At 43.5% G+C, this 12,308-nt stretch overlaps 1 protein-coding gene across 1 annotated transcript in view; it reads right to left on the bottom strand.

Moving 5' to 3' along the window:
* GRIN2B (glutamate ionotropic receptor NMDA type subunit 2B) overlaps nt 1-12,308 on the bottom strand; it is a 171,370-nt gene that overhangs the window by 22,976 nt on the left and 136,086 nt on the right. The window contains exons 4-8 of the mRNA XM_013947295.2: nt 7,254-7,462; nt 6,774-6,945; nt 5,972-6,125; nt 4,284-4,409; nt 1,020-1,249 (exon numbers count right to left, since the gene is read on the bottom strand). Coding sequence (XP_013802749.1) covers nt 1,020-1,249; nt 4,284-4,409; nt 5,972-6,125; nt 6,774-6,945; nt 7,254-7,462 — 891 coding nt within the window. The remainder of the gene's footprint in view (nt 1-1,019; nt 1,250-4,283; nt 4,410-5,971; nt 6,126-6,773; nt 6,946-7,253; nt 7,463-12,308) is intronic.

Genomic DNA, 12,308 nt, shown 5'->3' with positions numbered 1-12,308 from the left:
AAAAACTCTTAAAAATGAACCCACCATGGATTTTCTAGCCTACTGCACAGGACAGTGTATACACAGGGGGCCTGGCCACAGTTTATTTCTAGCCTATCATGGAGGACACAAGAGACAGTAACTATAACCAGTCCAGCAGTAGCAAACCAACACATACAGTCCACTTCTTGCTGCTGTTCCCAATAGCAGTGTGTGCAGCCTATTGCTATGAGGTTCTCCTACAATGACATGACCCCTGAAGCAGCTCCAGTGATTCAGTAATGAATTCAGCATGGGCAAGTAAGCCTCACAGCACTCAATTCTTTGTGAGTAACCTCGTAGCAAAACAAAAATAAAGCAGTATGCACAGCTTCAGACCTTCATAAGCCAGACAGTGCTACCCTGCATGCATGAACAATCTCCTCAAAATCCTCAGTGTGCAGAGCCCAGCAGAAGCCCACAAATGCTCTGTGAGAACAAAATGCAGCACATGTGAACAAGGCAGAGAAACACACTCTGAACAGGGAAAGATGTCTTGTGCTAAGCCTCCAAAAGCCTTGAAAAAATGATAGTATAACTTAAAATACAGGCAATGGTAAATCGACAAAGTCACACTGATTTACCCCATGGGCAGAACTAGTACCCAGAATAAACTAACAGATCATATCTGCTATCCAAATGGCCGCAGTTTCCACACAGACAAATCATTTTGTCCTGAAAGAAACTGGATACAGCCATTATACACATCATCTCCAAAGCTCCTTTAATTCATTTTTTGTTGCCAGTCAAGGTGTGGTTTAGGATCATACCAGCAAGTACAGTTTAGTTCTGTTTCCCTAATTCATTCCTGAAGTGCTTTGAACATGTAAAAGCGTGACCGAACACCAGTGAAGAGCAGTTGTGCTATTTAAACTAGGGACCACAGCAATGTTATCACTCTGAAAAAAGCTGGACACATCCCCAGTAAAAGCAAAGAAGAGAGGAGAGAGCAGCCTCTTCTGTGGAAAAGGCTGCTTTGGGGGTTCAGGTGGATTCATTACCTTTTTGTCACTCAAGCCAGACACCTGGTCCACGTACTCCTCTTGGATCATGAAGGCAGCCAGGTTGGCAGTGTAGCTGGCCAGGAAGATGACAGCAAAGAAGGCCCACACAGACACCATGATCTTGCTAGTAGTACCCTTGGGATTCTGCACTGGCACAGAGTTGTTGAACACCAGCCCCCAGAGCAACCAAATAGCTTTGCCAATGGTGAAAGAGGGACCTCCTGGCTCTAGAGCAATTGAGAAACAAGATCCCACAGTGAGCACCTCATAACAAGTGGTCTGCATTTCTATTTACACATGCATCTTGACTTCAGAGATTCAGTTTCTATTCCCATGTGAGATGAATGTCCACATCTGCACCTATGTTCATGACACTGTATCCAAGCAAAGTGTGACCCTGAAAAGTGATTTTTAAAAATGCCCTCAGACTTCCATATTTATTATGTCTCAAAGATTTCTGGTGAAACCTTGTGCAAAGGTTTTTTTGTATCTGAATGGAGGATCTAAAAATTAGAAGCTTCCTTTTTGGTTCAAGTGTTGTCACCAGAAATAGAGTTTGCTCAGAAAATACTCTACCCTTTCTAAGCTGTTCAACAGCGATGTTGTCTTTGCACTCCCAGCATAAACTGGTGCAAAATATGGCCTTCACTGTGCTTGTGTAGGTGCAAGGAAGAGCACCATCTGAAGATAACAAGGCTATTCAACTACCTCTGCAAGTGGGTTTCATTATCCAGTCTGTTGATGACACATAAGCCAGAGATGAACCCAGCTCCCTCTCCCCATGTGCTGCTTCTACAAAGAGGATATAACCGGCAAATACTCTGATCTATTTCAAGAAAATCAGCAGCTCTGTCCTGGATAGCCGAGGAGCAGATCCAGCGTTTCAGAAGCTCTTTTTCCCCATATTCACTTTTGAGAGCAGAAGCCAATTGCCATGTCTGCTGAGGAAGCGCCACACTTGAAAACTTGTGAAATCCTGCATGTTTCCCAGCAGTCCCCTGCATATGCTAGTTCCATTAGTGGGAACCCAAACCAGAATCTGATCAACTTGAGCATAAGAGGAGCTGGCAGGGAGATTGCAGCCTGAATTACTCCAAGGATCTCCCTCCAGACACTGAGAAGATCCCCTTAGGATGGGAACCCTCTGGCACAGTTTGAGTACCTGCCACTTTTCCAATGGTGCCACCTTGGCTCTCCCAAATTTTGGGTTAGCCTCCCATGTTTTATCTATTCCCTTGGGTATCCTGGTGCTTATACAGGCTTGGTGCTACTGCCTGAGGTTAAAGTTGGCTCCAACAGAGGAGCAAAGAAGATGAAAGTCTTTTGATAGCTCCTTTCCAAAGCCCTGAGTGGAAATAGTATGGCTTTCATCTGAAAGCACTGTGTTACTCTAGAGGCAATTGAAAGGTTCAAGGGGCTCATTTTCCACTCTAGTAACTGCATATAAACTTAAAGCAGAATCATCATCTCACAGAACTGGAGCCTGTAGGTGCCAGACAAAGTTGCTGTAAAAAACATTGTTTGGCACTCCTTGGCTTTTTACATATCAGAGTGGTAGTCTTAAACCCCTCTCTACTTAATGAGTGATACATCTCAGCCACGTGTCTCTGTAATGTGCATGGTCTGGACTCATCCTAAGACACAGAAGTATGAGCCCTGCATCAGTGTACAGAACTGTAAGGTGTAAGGAAACCTTGAGAAGTTCTCTCCTAAAGCCTTCATCTCTCCAGTGATTGCTTTCAGTACTTTCTCCAGTGATGGCTTTGCTTTCACAGTTACCTTGTCAGCTACAAACCAGCACAATGATGGGAATCTCCAATCCAAACCACAGACCTTTTGAGCTCTCAAACTCTGAATGACCCAACAACCACCCAGTCTCATTTGGGGGCTAGGTGAGGGCATGCCCACCCAACCCCAGAGAGAAAATCTTGGTGTCCCTAAAGAGAAAATCCAGACATGGGAGGCAGGGGTATACCCTGGAAGACTCATTTGAATGCAGCCAAAGTAACATTAGCCAGAGCATCGTTACCAAACAAACACTGTGGTCTCTGCAGCTGTCTTCTACATCTGCATGTTACACCTGTCAGGGATTATATCTGCCTCATCATGCAGTGTTGTTCATAATTACTCATAACTATTGATACTTCTGGCTGCAGTTCGGCTAACTTAATAACTGCACTTGACTGCACACCTGTATTAAGAACAGCTTCTAGTGCTACATCTGTACTAATATCTCCCAGGAGACTCACAGCTTTAATATTTACCTGCATCCACAGATCCGTGTGGGCAAGAGCATCTGCTCATACAGGCCCTCCCAGCTCCATGTTAAGAGAGAAGCTCTCATCTTCCACAGTTCTGCCTGCATCCCCATTAACATTTCCTTTTTTTTCCTTCAGCCCCCTCTAATCTGATAGTATCAATTCACTCAAAGCACTAGATCAGTGACTAAATGAGTGTGTTTTCCAATCTCTCTCTCTCTCTAGACATTTTGAACTGACCAATAGGCCTCAGAAAGGTTTGAGGGCTGATTCATCAGGCAGTGAAGCTAAGGAGATGACAGCTGGTTCAACTTGCTAATTGTCTTCATGCCAATAAGGCAAAACAGATTCCTGTTCTCAGGCTGTCTGTCTGTACTCCTCTTCTACTCAACAAGCTTTCTTCTGAAGAACAAAACCACAGAGAGAGGTCACTCACTTGTTCCCGTATTTCCTGCTTCCCCTACAAAATACTCTCTTGCCCACTCCCAGGAAAATAAGCTTCTTACTTTCTCAGTTGGCTTTGATAAGCCAGAGAGCCAAGTGGGGGAGAGATATGCCCAGGTGACAGATGCGGAGTCTGGAGGATATAAAACTATGCTGAGGAGGCCAACAGAGCAGCTTGCTCTCAAGCGAGATGCAGTACTGAAGGGCAGTTTGACAATGCAGAGCCCTCTGATTGCCTCAGAGAGAGCAGCACCAGAGGCACTGCCAGCACCAGCTACCAGAACCCATTTCCCCTCAATGAGAAATGAATTGGAGCTAGTGCGTGCTTTAGAGATGAAAGGCACCACAGCTCGGTCTCCTGAGCCAAGCAAATTATCCATTATGCACATCTGTTCTCTTCAGAGACATTTTTCCGCCTCTCTCCCTGCCCTCTTTAGTCAGAACGCACAGATTGAAGTGGACTAGATCCATATCATGTTTTAGGCAAAGGAAACACCACTGATGAAGGAGCCAGGATTAGAAGTGAGAGAGGATCACAGTAGGAAATGAATCCCCTTACCTCTGCCATCAGCAAGGCACCGATTATAGCCCACAGGGCTGAAGTACTCGAAGACGAAGACAGCCACTGCAGAGATTATAAGCAGCATCACAAACATCATCACCCATACGTCAGCACTGAATGGCTCTAGAAAGGAAGAAAAAGTCATGGTGAAAGGCCAGATACATTACAGCCACTTCACCCCTTCTTCACCTCCTTTGGCCTCCATAGCGTCCTAGTGAGAATGGGGCAAACTGGATTAGGTGAAAAAAAGAAGTTAAAAAGAAATTACTGTGAAGCCTTCGACCCAGGTGTGAAAAACTCCTTGAACTGGAAGAAGTGTAGTTTCTTTTTTTGTAATGACTGCATTCATTCTTACAGCTACATTTGTGACACATGGCTCCATCTGGAACTACATGCAGCCATTGTGACATGCATTGATAAAACGCATTGATAAAAGATTGTTCCCAGGAAGTCCTCCAGCACCATCTGGAGAGAGTGAGGAAAATCAGACAGAACTGGCAGATGCTCAGACAAGCATCTAAACTTTCAAGATGTTACTGAGCCAAAGAGCATCTCCAAATTTCTGAGGTTTAGCCATAATGATTATAGTTTTTCAACTATTCTATTCCTGTAGCAACAGGAACACTGGCTTATTCTAGAAATGTTATTATTCATATTCTGCAAGTATTTAATCCCTTGCAGGTCTTCTCCTTCTCCAAGCCTGAACAGATAAAGATGGGACTGAACCAGATCAGAGAAACTTAGAATTTTGCTCCAGATTATAGACAATATTGGAACCTCCATTTATTTGCAATTTAAAAAATGGAGCTATTTTTACTACTGCTTTTACATACCCTGTCACTATTGGTGGACTTGACTAAAGGCAAAAACTACTGAAGAGTGAGCAGTTATGAAACACCTAGTTAAAGAGGTTTGGAAAAAAATCTTTACCCATATAAAGTTACTTCTGTTTGTAAATGTTCTCAAGATCCTGGCACAGAGCAGATAGTAATTATATAACTCATGTAGTGTGTTTGCTGCATCATAAAGCATTTTATAAAGCCAAATAGTAGATTTGAGGAAGGCACGGATGCCTTGGAAAAATGCAGTATCATTTCTGCATTCTCCAATTGCCCTGCATTACCAAAAGACATTAGAAACCATTTTATTAGAAGGCATGGTGTTAGCTCAGCAAAGAACTGACGACACAACTCTTTTTCAAAAGCTCTGTTAGATCTTTAACTTTCATCAGTTGCTCTGTCAAGGGAGGGTCAAGTTAATAATTTCTTTACAAATCATGTCTCTAAAGATGCAACATTTCCTTGCTAATTGTTATCACTAAGTACAATGGCATACCAAGTATAAGGCTTGTATCAATTTTCTTCTGGTTCTGAACATGCTGTTAGTTCTGTCACTGGGAAACTATACGCTGTAGCGTAGATGACAGCTCTGAGTGAGATGATTCTCTGATAGAATTAGGCTTAATAATTATTGAGAAATGCCTTGGAACTTCTAGGTAGCATGTGTTTGCATTTGCCTGGATTTTGCTTGCTTGGGATTTGGAACTAAAACATCACAGTTTATTTTTATATACCTGTCCCACAGGTATTCCCAAAAAGGGACTTTCAGGCTAAGAGTCACAAGCAACCTTCACCTAATTTTTGATGAACACAGGGTGAAGTTTTAATTTTAGATTAAAATGATACCTAAGAAGGCAGAAGGTGAAACAGTTCCATTACTACGTGACACCATGACACTGATTCCCGTCTCAATGAAGGGCACAGAGAAATCCACCACTTCTGAACGCTCCTCATTAATGGTAAGGGATCCCACAGCCATATAGGCCCGTTTGGTGACGACCTGGAGGAAGGAAAGGAAGAGATCACACACAGACCCAAGACTAGCCCCTTTCGAGCACCACAGGCAAGCCCCTTGTCACCCTCCTGCCTTTCCACACTGTCTTTTTACTCCCATAATCCCCTTCCCTATATTGTTTCTATTGTCTCTTCTTTCTAATCTGTCATCAGGACACCTTCTTCTTCCAGGAAATCTATAGAAATTAATCTTCCTCTCAAAGCTGGTATGTGTATAAAAAATAAATCCACAGAGGTCTTAGGATAAACACATCATCCACTGAGAAGACGCCTTATCTCATTTTTCTGTCCTTGCTTTCTCCTCCCTCTAACACTGCAAAGTCTTTTGTTATTCCTTATACACCTTATATACAGTCTAAGCTTAATCTAGGTTGCAGCCTCTTTGGTGCATGGATATCACCCTCTTTCTTTGACTGTGAAGGCCAAATTTGTGACACCGTAGGGAATAATAATTAATCAATGAGCAGGAAAGGTGGTCACGGTCAGAGTGTCAAAGCAGATTAATTCACCCCATGTCCAGAAAGGATCCAGGGCAATCATTTCTATAGAGTCACTTCTGTCCCTTCCCAGGAAGGAGACTCAGTAATAAGCCCCAGCCCAGGGATGCAGCCCATGCCCTCCTTTTGCCGCTGACCTCTCCAATCATTCCATTCCACGTCCCATTGATCTTTTTCCCATGCTTGCCATTAGTCACCAGGTAGAGGTCATAGGTGAACTTGACAGACTTTGAGATTTTCTTGAGGATGTCAATGCAGAACCCCTTGCAACATTTCTTCATGTAATCCGGCTCCTCATCAGTCTTGTTCCTGAACCATCACAATAATTAGGAGTTAAAAGACTGGGAAAAGCTCCCTTAATGCCCCTCTGCCATCAGTATGCTTCCCTCCCACAATACGCCATGGTGAACTTCACTTGTACTGTCTGTGCTTAAGGGTGAGGGAACACGCTGTGATGACTCGCCCAGCGAGGCCAGTCATGAATAGGCATGGGTCAGGCTGAGCAAACCCAGATGACTTTTCTGAAGAGGATTATCAGGTTATGCCAGTATTGGCCCCTCTACATTCTTCTGAGAGGGGAGGGCCCAATATGAGGAAAAAAACCCACGGGTGCATACTCGGTCACGATGCGTTTTTGACAAGGGACTGTGTTCCTCATGCAGGTGCCACTGAGGGGGTCCACATTCTCCACAATGACGAATGGTGCCTCTTCGAGGGTCACAATACTCAGATGATCGTCCTCGCGTTCCTCAGAGTCAGGATACAGCTCAAAGCGGGGCCATACATAATACTTCATCTGCAACTTCTTTTCTTTCCATTTCCCCACCTGTGGAGACACACAGAATGAAAGATAGACTTCTATCTGCCCTATCCCTCTGCATCGACCGCAGCCCCTGCCGGTCAAGGTAGGAGTACCAGTCTGGAGTGCCCACACTCACAGCCCGTGCGAGAAGGAGGCATTTCTAAGGAGAAGGCCCTGAGGAAATGGATTCAAACCAGAGGGTAGAGGAGAGCAACAAAGATGTTTTGGGGGTGTCTCATCTCTCTGATGGTCTCACTCACTGGGCAAGCAAGTGGATGAATGTGAGGGAGGAGGGGTACCATCACTGTGGTCAAACATGATGTCTTTCAGCTTTCTCAGCCAAACAACAACGGCAGAGCTTGTCTCCTGAAATGTTGACTTCAGCCTGTTAGCCACAGTAAAAATGATTTTCTCCTGTTAAAAAAGAGGAGAAATCAAAACAAATACTGAAACAAAATGTCATTTTGAAACAGAGAAATTGAAATACTTCACTTGGAAAACTCAAAAGAAAACTTCTTTAATTTTTCAAACTTTGTCTTTTGTTTTCAGTGAAATTCATCAAGTAGTTTCATTTTAACTGAAGTTCTTTTTGCTCAGAAATAACTCCTGCTTCTGGAAAAAGGCTGCCCATTCCTAGTCATGACTGAGTGAGTTCTCCTGAGGGAAAGAGGACATAGACAACTGAAGAGGGAGATGTCCCGCAGTTTCAGGAGTGTCTTCACAGGAGAACTTAGACAGAGATGCTTGTTTAACAGCAGTTCTCATTATTCCCTGCTAAGAGCTCACTAAAATATCTGCTCCTGTGTTTTCACAATGACTCAATTACATACTTTAGCTGGAGACAAAGAATTGCTCCACGTTTCTGACATGTGAGAAGGAAAATCTAGGATCATTTATGATTTTCACTCTTGCTATGTTTCCATAAGGATATATTGCAATCTTACTTCTTTTCATTTTCCACAGCGTGATATTTCTTAAGCAAAGAGAGAGAACATCTTCAGAGGTCAAAAAAGGGGGGTGGGACTCCTTTGCCTTATAGCTACTGCCACAAATAAGAGTTGCTGTTTTAAAGCTGCTCCATTCCCTGAAGAGACAATAGGTTTAGCGCACCTGCTGCCCATGGTAGACCATTCCTTCCAGAAATTCCAGGAAAATAAAAAAACCCACCATCGGCTATACTTTCAACTCTCGAATTCTCGCCTTTGTTCTGCTTTCCCCCCATCACAGTTGCCACTAATTAGCACCTTGGTTGGCAGCTTGAGCTGAGAGTGCAAGAAACTAACTGGGTTTGAGCACGAACTTCCCCGCTCATTCCTCAAAGAAAGCCCTCCAGGCCAGGGCTGAGACACATTGATGGCAGACGCAGTGTGTGTGTAGGGGGGAAGCTTGCGCGGCTGCTCTTAGCAGTGTACCTGCTCGGTGGGTAAACAGAAAAGCTTCGTTCCACTGCAGTCCAATGCCACCTCCCACCACCCCCAAATTTCACTCATTTATTTATTTAAATGACAGGAAGGGAGGGAGAAGCACTTATTAGAGGCTCATTAGGTGTCAGCGGTTATTCTGTGAAACTCAAAGCCCAGCTGGGGTTTGGCATTTGAAAGCAGCCAGAATTCGCATAAAACATTTGTCACCTTCAAAACAAACAAACAACTGCTTCATATGGCCATGAAGAAAAACCCACTCTGGGGAGCTTGTGGAGGGAGAAGAAAGGCAGAAGGTAGCACCCGGAGACAGCAGCCTCCCCTCATATCATTCCAGTGTGGACATGGCACCCCTGCAAGAGCAGGGCTGCGGTTTTTGTGAGAAGGGGGTGAGGCAGCCATGCAGCTGAAGACCCTTCCTGAGGACCCTCACGATCAGCATCTGGCAAAAAAGGCCAAGTAGAGCCTGCCTCCGACACTTCCTGCACCTGGGCCTGTTTGAAACAGGAAGCAGAGCACACAGCTATTTTCTTCTCTTTTTTTTTTTCTCCCCCCCCCCCTTTTTTTTTCCTTATTTAGCAGGCAGGGAGAGTTTGTTTCAATTTTTAAATACACTTTGAGCAGGTGAAAGCAGGCTGATTGGGAGCCCCAGCAAGTGGGGCCCCTTTTGCCCACAGAAGAGGGGTAGTTTTGGCTAGCACAGCAGACAGTCTGTCCCCAGACTAATTTCTAAGCCTTGGTGTAGAGAGTGCATTTCTGAGGAGATAAAGAGCATATACTCATAACAGCCTGCTCAGCCCTCAACTTCTCACTCATTGACCAAGCCAGTCAATTTACCATCATCTGGGCCACAGATTTCAACAAAGTATCTTTACCCCACTGGTAACTGAGCTCAAATCCCCAAAACCAGTTCAGTGAAGCCACCAGACAAGCAGAATAATACATGGGGCTCAGTAGGGACTGGTGATTAAAATGCTGCGCAGAGCAGCCTAGACTTCAGCTTACTAACATTAACTTATCATAGAAATAAGCAGCTGATGAAAGAGACATCTTGCAGTATCTCAGCAGCACTTAGATAACACGGTAATAGGCACAATATAAACCCCTAAATGATAAATTAGATCAGATAGGCAAACCCAACTCATAATTACCCAGAAGTTCTCTGGAACAGAAGGGGAGTTTATAAGGCTGTGTGCCAGGCACATTTCACAGTGTTATACTACTGCATGGCTGACATTATGAAATTAGAGTAACAGTGATAGTCTTGCAACAGCCTCCTAAGCACTGAAGCACCTAACTGCAAATACGGTAATACATGTCCTGTTTCCTTATTATCCAATAAAATCCTTATAAATTGTCTAAGAAGGAGGAAAAATAGGATGTAAGTGAATGTACTGGCCTAAATTTTAAATTAACTGTGAAGTATCTCAAGAATACATGCATATCTTACCATTTCATTGCTAATTTGAACAATTAGGAATGATAAATAATTACTTACACACCTGCAGACATGTGCTGATACGAATAAGCAAAATCAGAAAACCTTTGTAAATCAAGGGGCAGGGGTAGACTTCGCTAAGTGCTCATGCATGCAAGAGTCAAATGTGTATGCAAGTACTTAAAGAAGAGGGGGGCTAAGTAACGTAAAAATAGTGAGAAAAGCCACATGTGCAAAGGACAGACACAATGCAAGAGAAAGAAAACTACAAATATGCATTCTATGCTAGACAATCTGCTGTGAGAGGGAAGGAGCAATTCACTGTGGGGACAGAGGTTAGCCACAACAGAATTAAATGTCACAGATTTGTCCAGGTAATGATGCCGACTCTTAAAGAATATAACCTGCCAAGCTGTGCAGAGCAGAGCAAGGCACTTTTGAAGTCTCAGGGTACTTGGTATTAACAGCTTGTAAATTGCTGTTACTTAGGTTCTGCTCAGTGCTTGCCTCAGCAAAAGAGGAAAAATAAACCTTTCCAGGCATCCTACGTATTTGTCACCCTGCAGCTCCAAGACCCACCAGGTGTTCTGCGATCAGCATCCAGCCACCCGAACTCCCACCAGGAGTCCTGGAGGATCACAAAATCAGCAAAAATAAGGATGGAAGGGATCTTTAAAAAGCCCTTTCTAATCACATTCTCCAGTCCCTGGGTATGATCCTGCATACCAAACATCCCAGGGCAGGGGTCCTAAGAGCTCAAATTTCATCTTAACTATTGAGCTACTTCTCCTTGCTCTGTCTGTACCACACCCAATCTAATAAAGAAAGGAATGTCATTTTGGTTTGGGAGTGGATCTGGAGGTGTTGAGGGAGGGGAGCAGCTAATCGTTACCGTAAATTCAAGATACTACTTTGGATAACATGCTGTTAGGAGGAGGAGAAGTCCAACATGATTGCAAAGAAGAAAGTGAGAGCTATTATAGAACAAAAAGTCAACCACATATGCTGTTGGTTTGCCTAGGTGTATAAGCCATCCAGAACAGACAAAAGGTAAGATTGCCTATACAAGGGGAAAATAAGTCAGAACCTTCCCAAAGCCTTCCAGCAGGGTGGCAAAGTGCCTTAACCACAGTATAATGCAACCAGAATAAAGGTATGTTAATGTGCATCTTTAATGAAAGGTGTTGTATCATATTAGTCCCTGAAATTAATTCTTAGCAGAACTTTTTCTCCCACCCAAGGGACGGTAAGACTTGTAAGAGCCATTTGTGAGAGATATTTGTCTAACCTGTCCTCACACTGACAGAGAGCCCATGGTCTCCGTGGAAAGTCTGTTCCAGGGTTTAACTATGCTTCCCCTTAGAAAGGGATTTTTCCTGATGTCTAACTTAAATCTTTCTTGCTGCAATTTAAACTAGGAGAGTGTATTTTCTTATTCTTCCACATGTGCTGTTTTTAGTGTTATCAGGTCAGTAAGATATTTATAACGCAGAAGAGCTGATAGTCTCATTCAATGGATATCATATATGCTACACTGGCAAAAGCAACCACCTGTTCAAATAGTCAACACCCAGAGTAACCATTTACAAAATTCTTACTCAAATTTGTAGTATAGACAGCACCAAGAACAAGTTAGTCCCATGAATTTCCAAGATTCTCTGTTCCAGCCAGGGCAGAAGCCAACCTCTGAGCTTTTCCTAGTATGCTAAAGCAGGATTATAGGACACAAAAGCGTATGGAGAAACCCCTAACTAAATATTAAAAAACAGAGAAACAAACTCCCCTGCAGGTTTAGCTTTCAAGGACTAGGCAGTGTACAAAATCTGAGGTTACATTCTGGGTGAAAATGGACAGATGCAGATTGATTTCTTGTGCAAAATACTCAAAAGCATAGGGGTCTGATTTCAGGTGGAGGTTCAGGAGAAAATGTGGATCTTCAGACCCTTCTTTTTCAAGAGATTGCAGGAGAACTGTTTGGGCAGAGCCTTTGATAGTTTTTAATCTCATACAG

Source organism: Apteryx mantelli, chromosome 1 (assembly GCF_036417845.1).
Source record: "Apteryx mantelli isolate bAptMan1 chromosome 1, bAptMan1.hap1, whole genome shotgun sequence".
NCBI lineage: Eukaryota > Metazoa > Chordata > Aves > Apterygiformes > Apterygidae > Apteryx > Apteryx mantelli.
Note: the sequence above shows the minus strand (reverse complement) of the source record. Positions and strands in the feature narration are given on the sequence as shown.